Source organism: Phocoena sinus, chromosome 5 (assembly GCF_008692025.1).
Source record: "Phocoena sinus isolate mPhoSin1 chromosome 5, mPhoSin1.pri, whole genome shotgun sequence".
NCBI classification, from domain to species: domain Eukaryota; kingdom Metazoa; phylum Chordata; class Mammalia; order Artiodactyla; family Phocoenidae; genus Phocoena; species Phocoena sinus.
In genome coordinates this window covers 31,247,647-31,267,196 of record NC_045767.1, presented here as the reverse complement: position 1 = coordinate 31,267,196, position 19,550 = coordinate 31,247,647, and the positions used below count along the sequence as shown (strand labels likewise).

General features: G+C 35.7%; 1 protein-coding gene across 6 annotated transcripts in view; it reads right to left on the bottom strand.

The window, feature by feature from the left end:
- COL25A1 (collagen type XXV alpha 1 chain) overlaps positions 1-19,550 on the bottom strand; it is a 478,322-nt gene that overhangs the window by 59,723 nt on the left and 399,049 nt on the right. For 5 of the 6 annotated variants that reach the window (XM_032633191.1, XM_032633192.1, XM_032633196.1 and 2 more), the window contains 3 exons: positions 12,654-12,686; positions 12,189-12,224; positions 7,456-7,500 (listed from right to left, as the gene is read on the bottom strand). In XM_032633191.1, the coding sequence (XP_032489082.1) occupies positions 7,456-7,500; positions 12,189-12,224; positions 12,654-12,686 (114 nt within the window). The remainder of the gene's footprint in view (positions 1-7,455; positions 7,501-12,188; positions 12,225-12,653; positions 12,687-19,550) is intronic. The other variant, XM_032633195.1, reaches the window with a different exon arrangement.

The following is a 19,550-nucleotide window of genomic DNA, read 5'->3' as shown; positions in this document are numbered from 1 at the left end:
CTAACTCTTAAAATAAATACAGAGCTGTGATTTAACCAAAGCCTGGAAATAAAAAATATACAACACTCTTTATCAGAACCTTTAAAACAATCCAACGTTTTAATCACTAAAACATAAGTAACGGCTGGCACCAAATTCTGCTACCCAAACCACATGCCTACCAGTGATCAGACGGTTGCCAGAGAAACAGAAATCTCAGCCCTGTTCATGCTACTGCAATACGGCATTGATGCAGCTTCAAATTTCAAAATGAAAATAAAAATTTGGTTTAACTTTCTGGTCTTATCTTAAATATTACATCTGATTTCTTCCTGAGTTGTTTCATGAGTTTTGTCCTTTGTTTCTTCTCAACATCAATTAATTAGCTCACCACCAATGAGTTAAAAAACTAGGTCTCAGTTCCAAGACAGTAACATATCTTCCTGTGTTGAGCTGGTAGAAAAGATGAATAATGAAGTGTTTGTGGTTCTGGCAGCTAAACTGGGATTCACGTTGGGAAGAATAAATGCTATTAATTCAGGATAAAGCACAATTAGTAGGTCTAGTAATAAACTGCTTGGAGAAACAGCAGCAAACAGACCTATTTGAAAATCTGACACACGTTTTGCTAAATTGAATGAAAGCTTTAAACAGCCAGGGCACATAAAGATGCAGAAACAAATCTACAAAGAATAGCTATAGCTGAAATCAAACGTGTACTTATACGTGACCAATTTAGGAAGGCCTAATGGTCTCACACTGATCTTTCCAACTATAGTTAACGCTTTCAGCAGCCACAATTTTGATCTTGTAGTATAAAGCTCAATTAAAATAAGTCATAGTAACTAATATGGGCTATATTTGAAAAATGATCCTGTTTTTTGCACCAAACAAAAAGTTCCCTTGTTGACTAGGGTGTCAGTGTTCGAGTTTATCCCTCTCTCTCCTTCTCTGTTTTCTTTCATAAATTGGCAATATGTACACAGAGAAATGAAGTAAACTACAAGAAGATTTAGCTATGGGAAGGCGGGAAGGATAAAAGGAAGATGCTGCAAAGGTAAGATTTTTGACTGAAGCCACTTTTGCTCAACTCATTTGCTATTACTTTTAAAAAATTTAAACAGCCTATTGCGATAGTTTAAATTCTGTGTATTCTGGCCCAAAACCCCCCAAAACAAAACAAAAACCCTCCAAATAACTCAAACAATTACTATCTTCACCAACAAAGAAGGCAACAAAACCTGGCCTTCTATATTATAAAAACACAAGGAAAAACTAGGAAGTTCTTTAAAAACATGATCTTTCTGAAATCTAACAATGACCATTAAGTCTTGGAATTCCATAATAAAATCTGGACTGATTTTTCTTCAAACTCACATTTAATATATGGCAAGAAAGTATTTTAGATGATATTACTTTATCTTTTAAATGGCCATTGGGACAGTTCACTTAATACTCTGTTGTCAAATCTACATAAAGGATGTCTTTCATATGGGTGAGAAGAGTCATCAAATATGTAGATGGAATTACTAGTCAAGGTAAGAATGAAGAGGCAGCTTCATTCATACAGAAATGGCTCACCAGGTGTTTCCCTATAAACTTCCAGAACCTACCATCTGTTAAATGGAATAGTGAACAGAAAGTCCTAACTGATTATCTCTTGTCCACAGAAAAATCTCTGGTTTTTCATTTAATACCATTTGTTTTAGTTTTATAAGTCATTATCAATTAAAGGAGTAAAAGATATTATTTTTTTAACCTGTCTAAAAAACCTCTAATATACCAGTTTAAATCAAGTCATGCTTTCCATGATATTTATTACCCCGAGCAGATCCGATTTTCATTGCCCAAAAAATAGTACAACGGGGCTTGAAAAATATGTGCTGACTTGCCTGGGTGCTAAAAGCATCACCAATAATTTTGATTAATGTATCTTGACACTGAATGCATTAACCATACAATACTCTTCTTGCTGAAGGGCTAATTAGAATTCAAGTCAGCATGATACCTACTTTTGAGGATTACAGCAAGAACATTTGTTGTAATAAGAACCTTCAGGCAGCCAGTTTTGCTAATGATTGATTTGTAAAATTATTGAGGGGGAAAAAAAGGATGAGAAAGTAGAGTCTGTCCCCCAAACACTTATTTCCCTGAAGGATCACATTTGAGCATAAATTAAAACATCTTGGTGGCTATGATGAAAATGAACTACAACAGCAAGTTTATTTAAAATCCAGAAAACATAAGTTTCTGATTTTTTTTTTTAAACAGGATTACATCACGAAAGCACAATTGGTGTATTTAGTCGAGGGTTCGTTATGGCTGCTAAAAAATCTCTGATTTCTGGTTGTATGAGTTTCCTGATTGGACTCCTAAACTATTCAACTGCTCAGAAGCACTTTGTGCAAGCAGGAAGTAATTATAAGTAACAATAACACACTGCTATCCCTTTAACCAGTATTCTTTTTCTTTTTTCTTTTACAAATTCATTTCACATCCTATGTCACTTCCAAAAACCTTCTTCTGTTATTTTAAAAATGTGATTTGATGTTTCTAGGGAAGGAACCTCATCTCCAGTGTATTTAGAAGATAAGTTTCTATAGATGACTGGGCACTATACTTAATCCTAAGAATGACAAAATAATGTTTCTGCCACCTGTAAAAGTTAGTGCTTATATGATCTAGTGTCAAGGATGATTTTATATAACGAAGTGTAAACAGTTAGTTACTGTCTCCTGATCCTCAAGTTCTTGATCTGAATCGCAAATTGTCACTAATGTGGAAGCCAGAACAAAAATATCAAGCTTTGAGGGAAAATACCGTAAAAATTTCTTTGCCACCTAAATGATTTGTTTTTCTGATTTGATGTAATTTTTACTGTATTATGTCTCCCTATTGTATTCATTTTAATGTATCAGGTACATTTTTCCCAATTTACTTTCTAAATATGATGAGATACACTGGTAGTCAATGCTGAAAGGAGAAAAACAAGCATTGAAAATTCATAATCGTAAAAAATGTCTTGGGCTGGGCAACACTATGAATGGGGCCTAGAGATTTCCATTATAACATGTCAAGCTTTCCTTTTGCTTTTCCTGTGAAGAGTGTCGGGAAGGAGAACTAAGACAGTATCATGTCTTATGTGCAGAACACTGTGTTTCCTCATCCTTTATCCCTGGAATACATTGGGTTATAGGAAAAGGGGAATAGTGTGATGTCATGTTTCAAGAGAAAATATGTTATCTTACTGCTCTTAAAGGTAACATTCAACCATCACCGCAAAGGAGTTTTTAGAATTTAGATCTATGAATCTGGAGGGTGTAAATGGCTTTATGATCTCTAGGTTGAAATGACTCACAGGAGTAAAGACTCTATAGAACAGGTGCATAAACAATGTTTCCAACATTCTGAGCTGCTCCAAGAGAAAGAAATAACAATAGCTAAAACTTATATAGCGTTTACTATATGTTTGGCAATATTTTAGGAGCTGCATGTATATTAATTCATTTAATCGTCACAACAACCCTCTGAGTTATGTATAATAATAATTCCCATTTGATAAGGAAACCCAGCACAGAGAGATTATGTAACTTGCCCAGTATCATGATATAGCTTCATAAACTGGTAAGGGGTAGAACCGGTATCTACACACTGGTGGTCTGGTCCGAGGCTCTTGATCACTGCTCTTCATGACTTAATTACTAGGGTGATGTAACCATGAAAGGGGTAAGCAATTTTCAACATGTATGGAAAGAAAAACATGTTTAAAACTAGGAACTTTGAATCTCGCCCTTTTATGTGATATTGGAAAAGCTAGTCACAATAAAGGTTCACCCATGAAAGATATATTTAAAGGCTTGTTAATCAAAAAACTTTTCTGAGCTCAATCCTTACTCCAGAAGACCAGTGTTTGCATGGCACACTGTACAATGTACAACGTACAATAACTTAATCTTCCCAGCTGAACATCTTAACACTGTATGAACCATGGATGCATGAAATAGGAATTCCAAATGTCTTCCACCTGCTCAGAGCACTTTCCAATACTTGTTCGGGAAGCTTAAGAGTAGTTCGAAATTAAGTGATGCCTCTTCTTAGTGACTTTTATGTATGCCGAAGGTATCAGTACTTATCTCTGAGTGGGACCCTGAGGTGAGAGATAGATGAGTCTGCTGTCTGTATTTAGGCGCTTTGCTCATTTCCTGAGAGCAGTGTGGAAGGCATGTGGATGTTCATTAAGCTTCCAACCGTTCCCTGAGAGCAACAGGTGGCAAATCAAAGCTTCCCTGGTATGTCACGGCTGGTTTCCTCAACATCTTGGAAATAACGGATGGCATTTGCACGCTCTCTGCAGTACCAGCAGATAAGGAGACGGACAGCAAGGAAGTATTTCCAAAGCATAAACAAACACACAGGGCTAGGAAAGTTATGACTAATGCTCTTGCTACCACACATTCTAAATCCATATACGGTGGTTTCATCTTTTAAATACTATTACTCATTCAAACTATGAAATCAAGGTTAACTGTCCTGTGGTTAACTACCTAACAGAAGCAAAGTATATTAAAGGAGTAAAGAATATCCCAAGTTAATGAAGCTATATCATAAATTTATAAACTTTTAACTGTAGATTTTAAAATATCCAATAACTACTCATGACTACGATGTGTTTTTAAATTGCCTCCTTTACAAAATTACTCAATTACACTGAGCACCTACTACATTATAGGGCAAGCATATCACTTACATTCTGAACGAGAGAGAGAAGACAGAGCTTATTAATCCAAAAATAGAATCTGTGATTTAAACTGAATACTGGATAGTTACCCAACAACACTCGATAATTACATAGAAAAGTATCTCTAGTTAACGACAGAAAGATTTTTGTCAGTTGATGGCTTCTTCTCACCATAGTCACTAGTCAGGTTAGAAAAACAAAGGAAAGTATCAGCTATAAGATCTTGACAAAATTTGTCTGGCAACATCCCATGACCCTAGAAATAAAAACATTTACTGGAGGTGGCAAATCACCAACATCTTTCCCAATTTGAAAAAGTTCAAAACCTTCAAACTGGTCCACCGATGACTAGGGAAATGAGCTGGGGTATTTTTCACAGTGGAGGACATAAATCACAGGTAATGAGAACGAATAGTAGTAACTGTAATTGTTTTGTTTGTTCGTTTTGGAGGGAAAAACCCCAATACCTTCCCCCTTATATACTCTCTCTCAACAAGAAAGCTCACCCTCAGGAGAAGGGACAACTGGATTTCTACACAGCACTGAGATTCCTGCCTCAGGATCTGGTGCTGGTAGCACAGCCCAGCTAACCTACAAGCAAGCGCTGCAGGAAACCCTGCCCCAGTCCTTCCAAAATGCCCCTCCTTTTAAATGCCTCCCCCCTTACTTATAATGTTACCGGCTTCTTTAACTTAGTGCTGAATTTAGTGTTCTTAAATTTGTTTTAAAAATCTGTGATTTTCCAAATATCAGTAAAAAGCGCTTTTTTTTTAATGTGTGGGATTATTAAGGAACTGCCATAAATTAACTCTGCAGTATGAAATCACATATAATTTATTAAGTTATTTTTGCTAAATATCAAATGATAAGGAAATGACTTTGACTCTTTAGTAAACTGTTGTCATGGAGTGTACTTTTCAGTGAAGAAGCCAAAGACTAAAAGTATATTAAAAGGACATATCTGGACATCTGTGATACTAATCTGGAAACATCAAACAAAAAGCAGAACCACAATTTCTGAGTGCCAACCTGGAATTCATAGCTTTCATGGCTGTTAATTATAACAAATATACTCATAAAATATTACATATGATACCATATGATGTCTGGGAACTCAGTAATTTAATATATTAATTCTAAAATCATACTATTCATGTAGCACATTTCAAACACAATCTTCATAAAGCAGCATATACAACCCTCTTACTGAAACTAGGAATATTAATTTTAGAATCATCTAATGTACTCTAGAGATTAATTCAAAATTCTATATGATGAGAACAATGTAAAGAAAAATCTACTTGCATTATGTTATCAAACAGTTCTAGAATTAAAAGAAAAAACTTTAAAATAAGAAGCTGATTTTAAGGGAGCACTACAGCTAAGACACTAGAAATTTTAAGCCTTGTCAGTTGCCATGTAAAAAATTTTAAACAACTAAAAAAAATGTTTGTTAATATTTTTAGACAATTTAAAAACATGTAAAACAATGTTTTCAAGCTAAGCTTTAAGCAGTTATTTCAAAAGACATACAAATTTTATGGGAATAGTATGTAGGTCAATAAAGCTTAGTAATATTTGTACTTTGCAGTGAGAATTATTAACAGGAAGTAGAAGCACAAAACACATTGGAAGGACTTCCCTGGTGGCGCAGTGGTTGGGAATCCACCTGCCAGTGCAGGCGACACAGGTTCGAGCTCTAGTCTGGGAAGATCCCACATGCCGCAGAGCAACTGCACCCGTGCACCACAACTACTGAGCCTAAGCTCTAGAGCCCGCAAGCCACAACTACTGAGCCCATGTGCCACAACTACTGAAGCCTGCGTGCCTAGAGCCTGTGTTCCACAACAAGAGAAGCCACTGCAGTGAGAAGCCTGCACACCACAACAAAGAATAGCCTCTGGTCTCCGCAACTAGAGAAAGCCCGCACACAGCAACGAAGACGCAACACAGCCACAAATAAATAAATTAATAAAAAAAAAAAAACTTTGGAAAGATTATTATAATGGGTGAATCACAAAAACAGCTGCCTGGATATTACATTTAAGGGGATGTTAAGATTTTAATTCTGGTCAAAATCTGATAGGATCTTAAGAGTAAAATTTAAATGTGAAGAGAGACATTGTAGACTTTTAAAGAATTCCTATGACTTCAAATGAAATGACTTTTACATTTATTTAAGGGGCATAGTAGGTTATATAGTGGAATATACAGTCCAGATAGCCATGGCAAACTTTAGAAATACCCATGCTTCATTTTTTTTTTATTGGAGTAGAGTTGATTTACAATGTTGTGTTAGTTTCAGGTGTACAGCAGAGTGATTCAGTTTCATACATATATATATATTTATGTATATATTATACATATACATGTATATATATATGTTCTTTTTCAGATTCTTTTCCATTATAGCTTATTACAGGATCTTGAGTATAGTTCCCTGTGCTATACAGTAGAACCTTGTTGATTATCTATTTTATATGTAGTAGTATGTATCTGTTAGTCCCAAACTCCTAATCTATCCTTTCCCCCCCTTTCCCCTTTGGTAACCCTAAGTTTGTTTTCTATGCCTGTAAATCTATTTCTGTTACCTGTGCTTCATTTTTAATGTAAAAATTTAATTGGTTGAAATGGCTGGTGAGTATTTAAAGAACAGCACTATATTTTTAGCTTTTTTCATTTTTATGACTCTCACAGTTACATTTCTATGAAGCCAAGACTGTCAGTGCAGTATTTACCTTTATCCCCGGAAGTCCAGGAAGCCCAGGAAGCCCTGGTTCACCCTACATAGGAAAATCACACAGCATTATAGAACAGTATTCACTCAGGCACAGTATCTGAGAAAAACATGGCAAATGCTCCCAGCTGAATTCTTGCTGTATGTATATATATGTCTAATATATATACTGTCTAGTTTCAAGATATTTGGTGAGATTATACAGTTCAGTCAACTCTTGATTCAGGGACTGGTTGACCATTTTGCAGATTTTTCTGGATTTTCCCTGCTGCTGCCAGTTCACTGCTCGTTGTCATCACTACCAGAAGGTGAGAAAGAGAAATAAAAGGAGAAGGAATTCCTGTGTTTTATTACTCCCTGGTCAATGATTTGTTGAGGAGGCTGAATCTATTTGCTGAAATGAGGATTACGTACATTTAAATAATGCATCCTATTCCAGGGCTCTCTTACCTCAGATAATCAAGAGTTGGCTGTATGAACAGATGGTCATATCAAAACAATATACATTAAAAGTCTCATTCACCTAAAAGTATAACAAGGTTTCTTTTCCATTCCTGAATGATGAGAAGATAAATGCGTGGTTAAGATTATACTTAACTCCAGCCCGTATATCAGACAATTGTTGAGTCTGGGTAACCCTGCTTAGCAATTGAGGGCTAATGGTACCAGGCAGCTGCTTCTGAATACAGGTTTGAGATTAAGTGGTACATTTTGGGTGAGCACACTGGAGTCAAGCTAAATCTTCTCATTTTCACATAATTGTTTACATTATTTTAAGCACAAAGTATAGTGACAAGAAGTTATATTGCTTAGAAAATCTCCTGAATTCCACTAAAGAAGCATAAAAGAATTACTAGAGAAAATGAAAGTCCATCCTGTGTTGGACTGAGGTGACTAAATATTGTAGAAAATAACATTTGAAGGTAAAAGTGTCACATCATTTCATGATGGTGAGTCAGTGTTATGACAACTATACCAAAAGAGATAGAAGCATCAAACTAAAGATAAAAGTGGTAGAAGGCACTTCTTTAATCTAAATGCTTGAACGACCCTTATTCCAAGGAAAATCTACTAAGAACAACCAGACATTTCATCTTTAATATTATTACTTTCAAATTATGGAGGGCTATAATTTGCTCTGGTATTATCACAAAATGACTTCAGATACTGTTTATATTAAGCTGTATGGTTAGACATAGAAAGGAAAATGACTTTCCTGATGGTTTAGGTCAAAGGTGCTTCAGGAATGCAAAAGAAAAGCTATTCTTTCTGAAACTACCTGAGTGAAAGTTTGCATTGTGAACAAAAAGACTAAGATGAGATTAAGCCAGAGAAGAAAGAATGATTATTAAGAATTTGATATTTCATTCAAAGAAACTTGTCCAAGTAGATTAAACTTTACATAGATACATTATACATTTGATTTTCTTTTTTTCCCCCCATTTCCCTTTAGTCAATAACTTTAGGAAGCTCTAGTAAAAAGAGCTTATCCATATTTCAGTGAAGATTCTCTTTTACTAAGAAAAAAGTATAAGGCCCTTGAAAACACAGTAAGTTGCAGTAGAATATACAACCAATAAAAGTAAACATATTGGTGACATATTGATAGTTTTGTATTGTTTCCGAAAAGCCCCCAAAACTCAAGACATCCTATTTAAGACATGTGTGGAAACATATAGGTTGTAACACTGTTTCCTCAAAGAAGTTTTTACTAGACCCTTCCCTCAAGGGGAAGGGTCAAATTAAAAGGATCTGATGACTACTTTAAAGTAAGATATTTATATACACATGCACATACATAGACACATCCATGTTTCTCACAATGAGAAAGATGTATAAAACATTATGGATTATTTTATAATGTAGATTGGATACTTACAGAGAGTTTGAGCACTTAGCTCTTCCCTACATCATATGCATATATATGTAAGTATATAGGTTATAAATGTACTTTTTAATGAACAAATCTTTTAGGAATTCATATTTCATACTCTTGGATTTTGACCTTTCAAAATTTATGTCTACTTAAAAGTTCACAGAATGAAGGATTATAAAACATTTAATGTTACCCTTTGTGAAACATCTCAGCATTTTTAGGAAGATATTTCTTCCTATATAAATGTTCTGTCCTTATACCATGAATGTTTATCTTTTAATTAAGAGACAGTTTTCAGTTAATTTCTCCATGCTTGCCTATTTCTTGACTCAGAGCTTCTCTGAGCTGAGTTCTTGGGCACGCACAGCCCAAGTTCAGATCTAGGTCATAATTAAGAATCGGTTCGTTATTCCATTCAAAGACTTCTTGCCCAAGTATATTACACTTTACACTGATATGTTATGCTTCTGGTTTTCTTTTTTCTTTCCCTTTCACTCTTTATTCTCCATTATCGGAGACCCTTGTCTACTGTTAAAGTCAGTTCTCTGCTTTCACCCCATGTCCCTGTGACAGTGCCCTATGTTTCTAGATACAGTTCAACTGTGCCAGTCCCTTACAATGGGCAAAAATGTATTTTTACCCCATTAAAACTAAAAAATATATTTTAAAAAGATGTGGAGAAGTTAGGAAGGCAGCTATGCTCACACTATACCACCAATGCCATTGAATGTGAAGTTAGGAAGGAAAAAATTATGTGATGAAACACACACTCACTTTACAAACATATATACCCTAACTCACATATCAATCACACACTCTCCTGCTCATTCCCTATTATGAATGCTACTCTAAATAACAAACTTTCATACTGCAAAATACCAGACAGTGGAGAGCTAATCAATGCACTTTAATCCTAGCAGGATATCCTCTACTTTTCTGGGAATGTCCCTAATGCAGGAGCTTAAGTACCCACGAACCCACAACAAAGTTCTGCAATGGTGAGGAAAATGTCGTGGAAGATTCCTTGAATGGATTCTGTACTCAGTTCTGTTTGTCATTTTCCAATCTAAGCAACCAGCAAGAATGGAAACACTCTACTTTTAAATCAGTGTTGGGGTAAGTATTGCCAAATCCAGATATTAGACAAGGAAGTCATAAATATTGTGGGAAAGTGAGATTGCGTCAACGGGTAGAATCTGGCCTAAATATTAATGAAAAAGATACTGTTCTTTTCAGGGCACATTTTCATTCAGATGGGTTGTAATATTCATACACATATCTGTTCAGGTAGAATCCACTTCTCTCAATATAATTTAAAACAGGTTTTGAATGAAATACAAAGAAAAGCCAATGTTTCCATAGGTAAACCTATAAACTTCCAGAAATGAATCTAAAATGTATTTTTAAATAATCATGATAAAGCAATATTTTATTAACCAATTGTCTTCCACTCTGAAAACAGTGGAACCTATATGAAATTATAGCAGACTTGTTTTGTTTTTTAAAAAGCCATAACAGTTTTGCAGATAATTCTTTTAACTTATCACAGTTTTGGAGAGCAGTTTAAATTTAGCTTTTAATTTTTAAAGACTGAGGGACTTAAAATGAGATCATCTGAGAAAATTAGATGCTCTTTCAAACCAAAGCAGACCATGGATCTCTGGGATATCACTAATTTCAAATTTCTTACATAAAGAATCATTAGGAAATCTTAGGCACTGAAGAGCAAAATTTGCAGAGTTATGCTGGGCTCTTTGGAAAAGTCTCAACTTTACCTGAAATTGGGTCTAATGAATCATTACTCTTAGATTTTTAATTTCAAGAAAATCTATTTTTCAATTAGGGAAATGTTAAAAGAATGTGAAAGACCTTCTCAAAAAACACTTTAATCTGAAGTGTTTAAACAAAGCAGTGATCCTCTCAATAACTTCAAGAATGTGGGAATATTTTTTTATGTTATGTTCTAAGGTTCCAAAGGACTACAATGGGATTTATTCTCTCTTTCTCTTTATAATAATGAAGTATATTCTATGTCTATTCATATTATTTTTTCTATAACATTAACTACTGCTAGACAAAGGCAGAGTCATGATCTCAGAGATTTATCATAATGTGGAATTCATGTTTACTTGTTAGCCACGTCTGTTATCTAAAAATCTAAAATCTGCACTGGGCATTGATATCCAGATGCTCAGACGATAAACTATGAACAGTCGTTTCCTGCTTCAGACTCAAATGAGAATAAACATATTCATTGCATGTCCTATAATTTATCACTGAAGTGAAGCACAAATGATAAAAAAAATTAACGTTAGATCGGTTAAAGTGGTTTGGTTACTGTCTCTAATTAAAACTTAGTTCATGAACAAACCTCTTTTACAATGTAACATTCACTGCTTAGGTAGATATTATTCACAAAAAAAAGTTATCAGCAGGGAAGTATTTGAAATGAGAGGAAAAGAATATAATTTTAAAAGAACTGTCCGTCATTCCCTATTGAGACAGTTCAGTAAATATTCATTTCTTCTCATAAAAGATAGAAACATGCAGAGTATTTTTAAACATGCAAGATAGGTTGTTGGCATTCCAACCCAGCAGATCTTTGTTAGTCTCAAACAGCTCAGTATATGCTGACTTTAGTTCATGAAGCATCCTTTTACACGTCCAGATTATGTTTGTACTTCTACTATGGTCAGCATCAACCCTTTTAAAATGAAAAACACTCAAAAACACTCTGCATATAAGGCATGAAAATGGCATCATTTTCAGTAATTGTTCTCATATTATACAGTGATAGCAAACATAGTCAAATGGTGACTATAAGACAGTACAAAGAACACACCAGAACAGGGATTTACCTTTTGCCCTGGACGACCAGATTCTCCGGGCTCTCCCTGGCCAAAGAAAATCAAAGATGAAAAGGGCAGCCCTATAAGAATTTTCCAAAAGCCTTAGGCCCTTGGACACTTTCAGCCTCCCCGATGACACATGCATTTCATTCACTTTATTCTTTTGTTCTACATCTTACCAGACATATGAACATTTTTTTTTTTTTTTTGCTGTAAATATACCTAAAGCTCACATACCAATCCACATTTCCATAAAAATCAATCAGAAAGGGAAGAAAAGGCAAGACCTCTTGTTTAAGTCTTTATCAGAGATTTCTAGCAGATACTCCGTGTTGTGTCTAGAAGCTGATTATTGCAGTAGTATAGGAACAGAGTTAGAACCATCGAAGTTGGTAAAAGGGAAGGGAAACAAGAGACTTATAAAAGTCAAAGCTGTAACTCCTGGGGCACAAACACTTGCAAGGCTATAGTTACCTTAACTCCTGCAGCGGACGATCCAGGGTCACCCTAAAATGAAACGCATGAGAGATTATTCTACAAGTGATGGGAACAGGAAACACACAAACACACAGAGAGCTGTTATCTACAGGAGCGCCTAAGGAAACCCCATGACCAATGGGCCGAACCATGCTCCCTAAGATTTTGTATCAACATGGCTAAGATGTCAGTAATTTCCAAGATAAACAATATACTTTCTAAAAACACGGGTTTACTTTGCAAAATACATAAGGACTACATTCCTTGAAATAAATATAAATATATAAATATGGATCTCTTCCCTTGATACAGTGCTAAAATTGTATTCTAAAGCGATATATTAGTGGATCTGGAATTTCAGTTTTCTCTATTTCAGGAATTTATTAATGTCACTGGCTATCATTTACTAGAGTTCCCTGACCCTTTCAGTCTTCAGAAAGTCAGGGTTCAACAGATGAAGTCAAAGGGTAATGACGTTGAGCTGGAAAAGGCCATGCCGCCGGTCAGTTTGTTTTCCTCATGAAGCACCGTCACCGCTATGACCAGCACGTTTTTTTCTAGCTCTACACTTATTTCATTGTAACGCAGTCACCGGAAAGTTACAGGATGATGGATGACTTGTGGGTGACAGGGACACAAGGAAGATCTGAGAGAAAATCTTGAGACAGAATCTGGTTTTCTGAAAGGCATTGTATTACATCCAGATTTCACTGAGTGTGACTACATTCTTAAGGCAAATGTGCTCTAAATACACAGGTAGGGGCTAACAGGAGATAGCACGGAGGGTGGCTGCTTATTTCTGATACGAGGTCAGACAAGGGCCTAGATTTTCCAGTTCCTTCTAGTCCTCTGTCCCAAAAACATGCTACAAGGAAAATAAAAGGGAGAAAACATAGTCATTTGAGAAAACAGAAACAGCCACAAGGAGGACGGCACATACTGAGGTTTCCTCAGCTGTCCTATCTGTGTAAGGGCTCACAGAGCTCTAGGGGTCTACTTCCTCGTTCTAGGTTTAGAGAGTTGCTCATCAATGTCGTTTAGAGACGGAGATACACCTCAGGCCTCTACACCTGAGGTACTTGCCCCTCTCCCTCAGCTTCTCTCTCTTCTCCCCACAGCTGGCAGTTATCTTTGTTCAGGTCTTAAGTGGCTTTGCCTCAACCCCTCACTGAACAACCTAGACACATGCCCCTCACATCCACATCTCACTCTGCAGCACCTGTTCAAGTCCTGCAAGCTCACTGCATATGGATTATGTATATATGTTTTCTGCCTATTCTTTGCTCGTCCCTCCATTAGATGATCAGCCACCTGTGGGCAGGTTCAGGGTCTATTTTTATTCAGTGTCTGAATAAAATATGCTGGATACGTATATGGTGAATAAATGAACAAATCTAAGAAAGAATATTTTCAGCAAGCAGTCAAGAATCAAAAAAAAACCTTTGGGAAGAAAAACAAAGCTTAAGAAGGAGGAGGAAATAATAAATTAACTCATTTGAGGAAACATACGAGTTTCTTTGACATCTGTAATGGCTACTACTCAAGGAAAAATTAAAACATGACAAAACATATAGAACAGGATACCAAATACTGTCTTATTGTAAAATGATACTGGTTTCTTTTCCCCATCACTAATAATCAATTGAGTTCCGAGTGGGCAGCGAAATAAATGTGGCTAACAAAATAATACTTATTTCTGTTTCCACTAAATCAAGTCTGTCTGAAAGCCATCAACACCAATGAATCAGTATTTTGCACAATGAGACCTTTGTATTCATAAAAGCAATTTTGACTTTTCTAAGTCCCCTTTTTCATCTTATTTATACCTCACAAGACTCCCAGGAGATAGGGCAGATATTACTATTTTTACTCAATAGATGAGCAAATTGAAGCAACTTGAGCCTAAGTGAATTTTGGACTTCCTGAATTCTATTGCCATGTTCTTTTTATTGGAATAAGAAAAGAATTATTGGTTTATCTCATTTTGGCAACAGGGCACAATGGTTGTAGTAAACTTATAAATAAAAGAAAGTTGCTTGTATTAACTGTAGTTTAAACACTTTTTTCCCCCAGTGTTTTAATGGAAAGTGACTGGATAATCCACTAACGAGAATAAGGACTAGATTTAGTTCTCAGAAAAAGTGGATGGGAAGGAAAGGACAGTTTTCAGGAAGCCTGGTTTATTTGTGGAAACTGGAGCAGTTTCATTTGATGGACAACTATGACTGATATATCAACTTTCTTTTCAAAAATTAGAACTGTGAAATCTCAAGGAATTTTTATAACTTTTAAGTGGCAAGGCAATTGCTGGAAGACATTCCTAAGTTAAACATTTTAAAGGATAATGCTGCAAGTAGTGAAAATAAAAGTCAGTGTTTATAATCCTCATTCCTCTAAAAGTGAAAATGAATACAGGATTAAAGTAGGAAAAGAAACCCAACTGTGTCTCTCTAAGTATACCCTTAGCTTCACAAATCAGTTGGTTTGAAAATAAAAGTTTCCACAGGGTAAATCATAAAGCAAAAAATACTTTGAGAAGATATTTGAGGTAAATGAATTTGACTTTGCTATTGACCATTCAAGTACAGAATTTTTGTTTTTGGCTGTGATTATTTTCAAGCACAACATCTGGTATATAATTATATGTATGTGTTACTAAAGTCTATGTGGATAAATAAAGTGAATGTGGTGATATTTCTAGCAGTCATTAATTCATTCAATAAATATTTATTGAGCATCTATTATGTGCCAACCATGTTCTGGATGCAGGGATACTAGGAGCTAGGGCGATAAAGCGAACAATGCTGTTTCAAACCCTGCCCTTGTCCTGTGCTTACGATATAGTCACCCTTCCATATCCCTGGGTTCTGCATCTGCAGACTCACCCAACCTTGGACTAAAAATCTTTTGAGAAAATAATTCCTGAAAATTCCAAAGAGCAAAACTTAAATTTCTGTGTGCCTGGCAACTGTTTACATAGTATTGGGTATCATAAGTAATCTAGAGAAGCTTTATAGTACAGCTGACCCTTAAACAACACAGGCTTGAACTGCAAAGGTCCACTTATATGTGAATGTTTTTTCAACAGTAAATATTACAGTACCACATGATCTGCAGTTGGTTGAAGTCGGCGGATGGGGAACCACGATATGGAGAAAACGGGGATGTGAAGGAACCATGTATAAGGAGGGCCTTTTGTAAATTATACCTTGATTTCAACTGGCAGAGTCCCAGCACTCCTAAGCCCCACATTATTTAAGGGTCAATTGAATATGGGAGTATGCGCATAGGTTATATGCAAATACTAGCCCGTTTTATATAAGGGACATGCTAGGATTTTGGTATTTGCAGGGATCCTGGAACCAATCTCCTGGAGATACCGAAGGACTACTGTACCCATTTGTATATATGTATATAGTGTATATGTACACAAATACATGTATTCAAAAATATTATTGATTGAATGCATAAAAGATACTTTCTTTTTCTTTCTTTCCACGTACAAAAAAGTCTGGGATAGGAAGAAATTGTCATGTTGGGAAATTTTGTGTCACCACAGAAGACGTGATAAACAAATGCATGGTACAGGAAAACGTTCTACCATTCAACGAAAATAAGAAGCAGGTGAAAGTAGAAAAAAAAAATTTTTTTAAGGTTTTTCATTCAATAAATATTTATTATCTTCCTATTACATGCCAGGAAATTGGATTGGTGTTGGGAATAGAACAGTTTGGTAACTTATAGTTTTTTGTTTGTTTATTTTTTCCTTTCCAGTGAGCTGGATGCCCAATTAAACAAGGAATTACAATAAATTGTGATAAGGGTTATGAAAGGGATCATAGAGAGTGCTCTGGGAGCACATAGAGGGTAACAGAGACAGTCCAGGGGAGACTGAAAGGCTACCCCATGGAAATGACTTAATAAATCCAAGGTCTCGGTAGACAGGAATAGGATGAGAACGTGAGGAGGTGGAGGTGGACAGAGAAGAGTATTCTAAGCTAAGGGAAGCATCATATGTGCTAAATTGGAGAAGGCCCTATGCCCAAAAGAAAAGCCTTCCTATGTGATCTTAAGAAAAGGCAATTTGGTGGGTGGCTCCAAATATGGGTGTCGCTTCTGAAAAGGCTCTGAGGATGCAAATCAAAGATGCTCTGCAGGTGTAAAGTAAGAAGGCAGGTTATTTATAGAAATGGAGATTGGGGGAGAAAAGAAAAATGAAGATACAGACAGACAATACCAAGAAAGTGAAGCTTCCTGCTATATTGAAAACAGATAACCAACGAGGACCCACTGTAGAGCACAGGGAATTCTGTTCAATGTTACGTGGCAGCCTGGATGGGAGGGGAGTCTGGGGGAGAATGGATACATGTATAAGTATGGCTGAGTCACTTTGCTGTGCACCTGAAACTATCACAACATTGTTAATTGGTTATACTGCAATATAAAATAAAAAAGTCTTTAAAAAATGCTCAGAAAACAAAAAAAGAAAGAATGTGAAATTTCTAAACGAACAGATAAGGTTGTGAATAATAGAGTGGCATGATGGAACCATTCAGTGGTCTGCACCAACACTTACTTTCAAGTGCTGGGATAATAGATAAGAAATGCATTTCTACATTAGTTGGTGGGATTAACACTCCAAAGAGCAGAACATAACCTTCCCGTAGTAACTCCACACATGATTAAAACCAGTCTCTGGCAGGTCATTCTTAATTCTAGAGTTCATCGTAGCTTCTGGCCACAGAGAAAACCCAGCCCAGAGGTTTTTACAGTCCCACAGCATTTCCAGATGACCAGTCTGGAAAGGCTTAGATTGCTTTACCATCCAAAAGCACCTAGATGGATCACAAGGAAAAAAATCCTATTAAAGTGAATCGCCAATGACGTAATTTACTACATCAATGGCAGAAAAGAAGCATTTTTTTGATTTTACATCTCAAACTTGGTAAATGATGAATGAGTTTCACATACTGAACCCAAAGGCCATGAGAAGAGTGTTTCTAACATGCTGGAAACAAATTATGTGACAGAAGCAGGAAATGTTTAAAAAACACATCAAAAATTATATTCCAATTACAGCATTCTTGGGGATGAATGCTACAGGTCAGATTACGTATTATATGTTACAGATTCCTATTTATAATCCCCTGTTTAGACTCACTGAAAATTTATAGAAATGATTTCTGTTTTAACTGAAGCATTTCTCAAACTTAATTTCAGTTGACTAATAAAACTTTTTGATAAAAAAGAAAAATAACCCATCTAGTTGATTTCCATTTCCATGTGGTAAGAAAGCTAACATTTATTGAGAGTTTACTATGTGTGAGTCAGCATGGTAAATGATTTGTGTTAATATAAAAAATAAGAACCGTATTCCTTTGAGATGAATTTAGCTTTTACAAAGAAAAAAATGTTGCTTTACTATTGCAATATTAAATTTTAAAAATGTGTGATTAAAGAAACTATTGGCCTACATTCAAAAATTAAGCTCTAAAAATACATATTCTAAAGATTAAAATTCTCTACATAAATCCACATAGGCGTAGCTCAGACTTGGCATAATAAATGGTTTTCACTTGGAGAAACTGCTCTCTGTTTAGAAGATTTCCTTTCTTTAAACAGAGGTTGGCAACTATGGCCCGAGCGCCAAATCCAGCTAGCCACCTGTTTTTGTGTGGCCCAAGAGCTAAGAGTGGTTTTCACATTTTTAACGGTTAACAAAATTATAAAAAGAATAATATTTCATGACATTTGAAAACCATATGAAATTAAAATTTCAGTGTCCAGAAATAAAGCTTTATTGGAATAGAGCCACTCTCATATGTATACATATTGTCTATGGCTGCTGTCATGCTACGATGACAGGGTTGAGTAGTTGTGACAGACGCCATATGGCCCACAAAACCTAAAATATTTATTTTCTGGCCCTTTACAGGAAAAGTTTGCTGACTCCTGCTTTTAAGCAAACACAACAAAGGTAAATAAAATATCTATGTTTATATACCTAGAGTTTTTAATTTTGACTTCAAGAAGTCATAGAGGTATATCACTGGTCCCATTAATATTAAACATACTCATGTCATGGTGGATTGCAGCAGGATACCTAAATCTGACAGATAAATAAAATGGGTTTACAGCAGTGGTTCTCAGGGAGGGATGATTTTGTTCCCCAGTGGACAATTGGCAACCTCTGGAGAGAGTGTTGGTTGTCACAACTCGGAGATGCTACTGGCATCCGCTGGGCAGAGGCCAGGAACGAGGCTAGACATCTGACAGCTCCCTCAAGAAGGATTATCCAGCCCAAAATGTCAGTAGTGCAGAGGCTGAGAAACCCTGGTCTACAAGAAACTGAGAGTCCACTCTAATTTCTAGACTCCCTTTTGAATACAAACACAGTTGCTACTCAGTGACATTCATTTATTCCTACCATTAATTTCTCCCTACCACTCATGCCATATTTATATTAATATTTATAAGAATGAGGAAGACAAATTTCTCTTTACTTTATGGGTATGTTTTTATGACTAACAATTGTCCATCTGTACCATAATAATTTTCAAAGTAGAGTATTCTTATTCTCAACTACAAGCCTAAATGAATCATTCTTTGTTTCATCAATTAGCCTGATTTAAATTAAATCTGACTATTCCATTTTTAGTTTCTTAAAAGATCTTTTTCTTAATTCTTAACATACAGCACAAATGAAATAAAAATTTCCTTCCTATGTCAGAGACGTGTGTGAAGTAAGAATCCAAGCAAAAACTTCGATAGACTGAGGAAAAAAAGACAGGAGGTAGGAAGATGAACAAAAGACCACCGCAATATAAGTGCTAATAATGGTTTAAAGGCCAAAAAAGAAAAAAAAAAAAAGAGAGAGAGAGAATACAAAGGCTG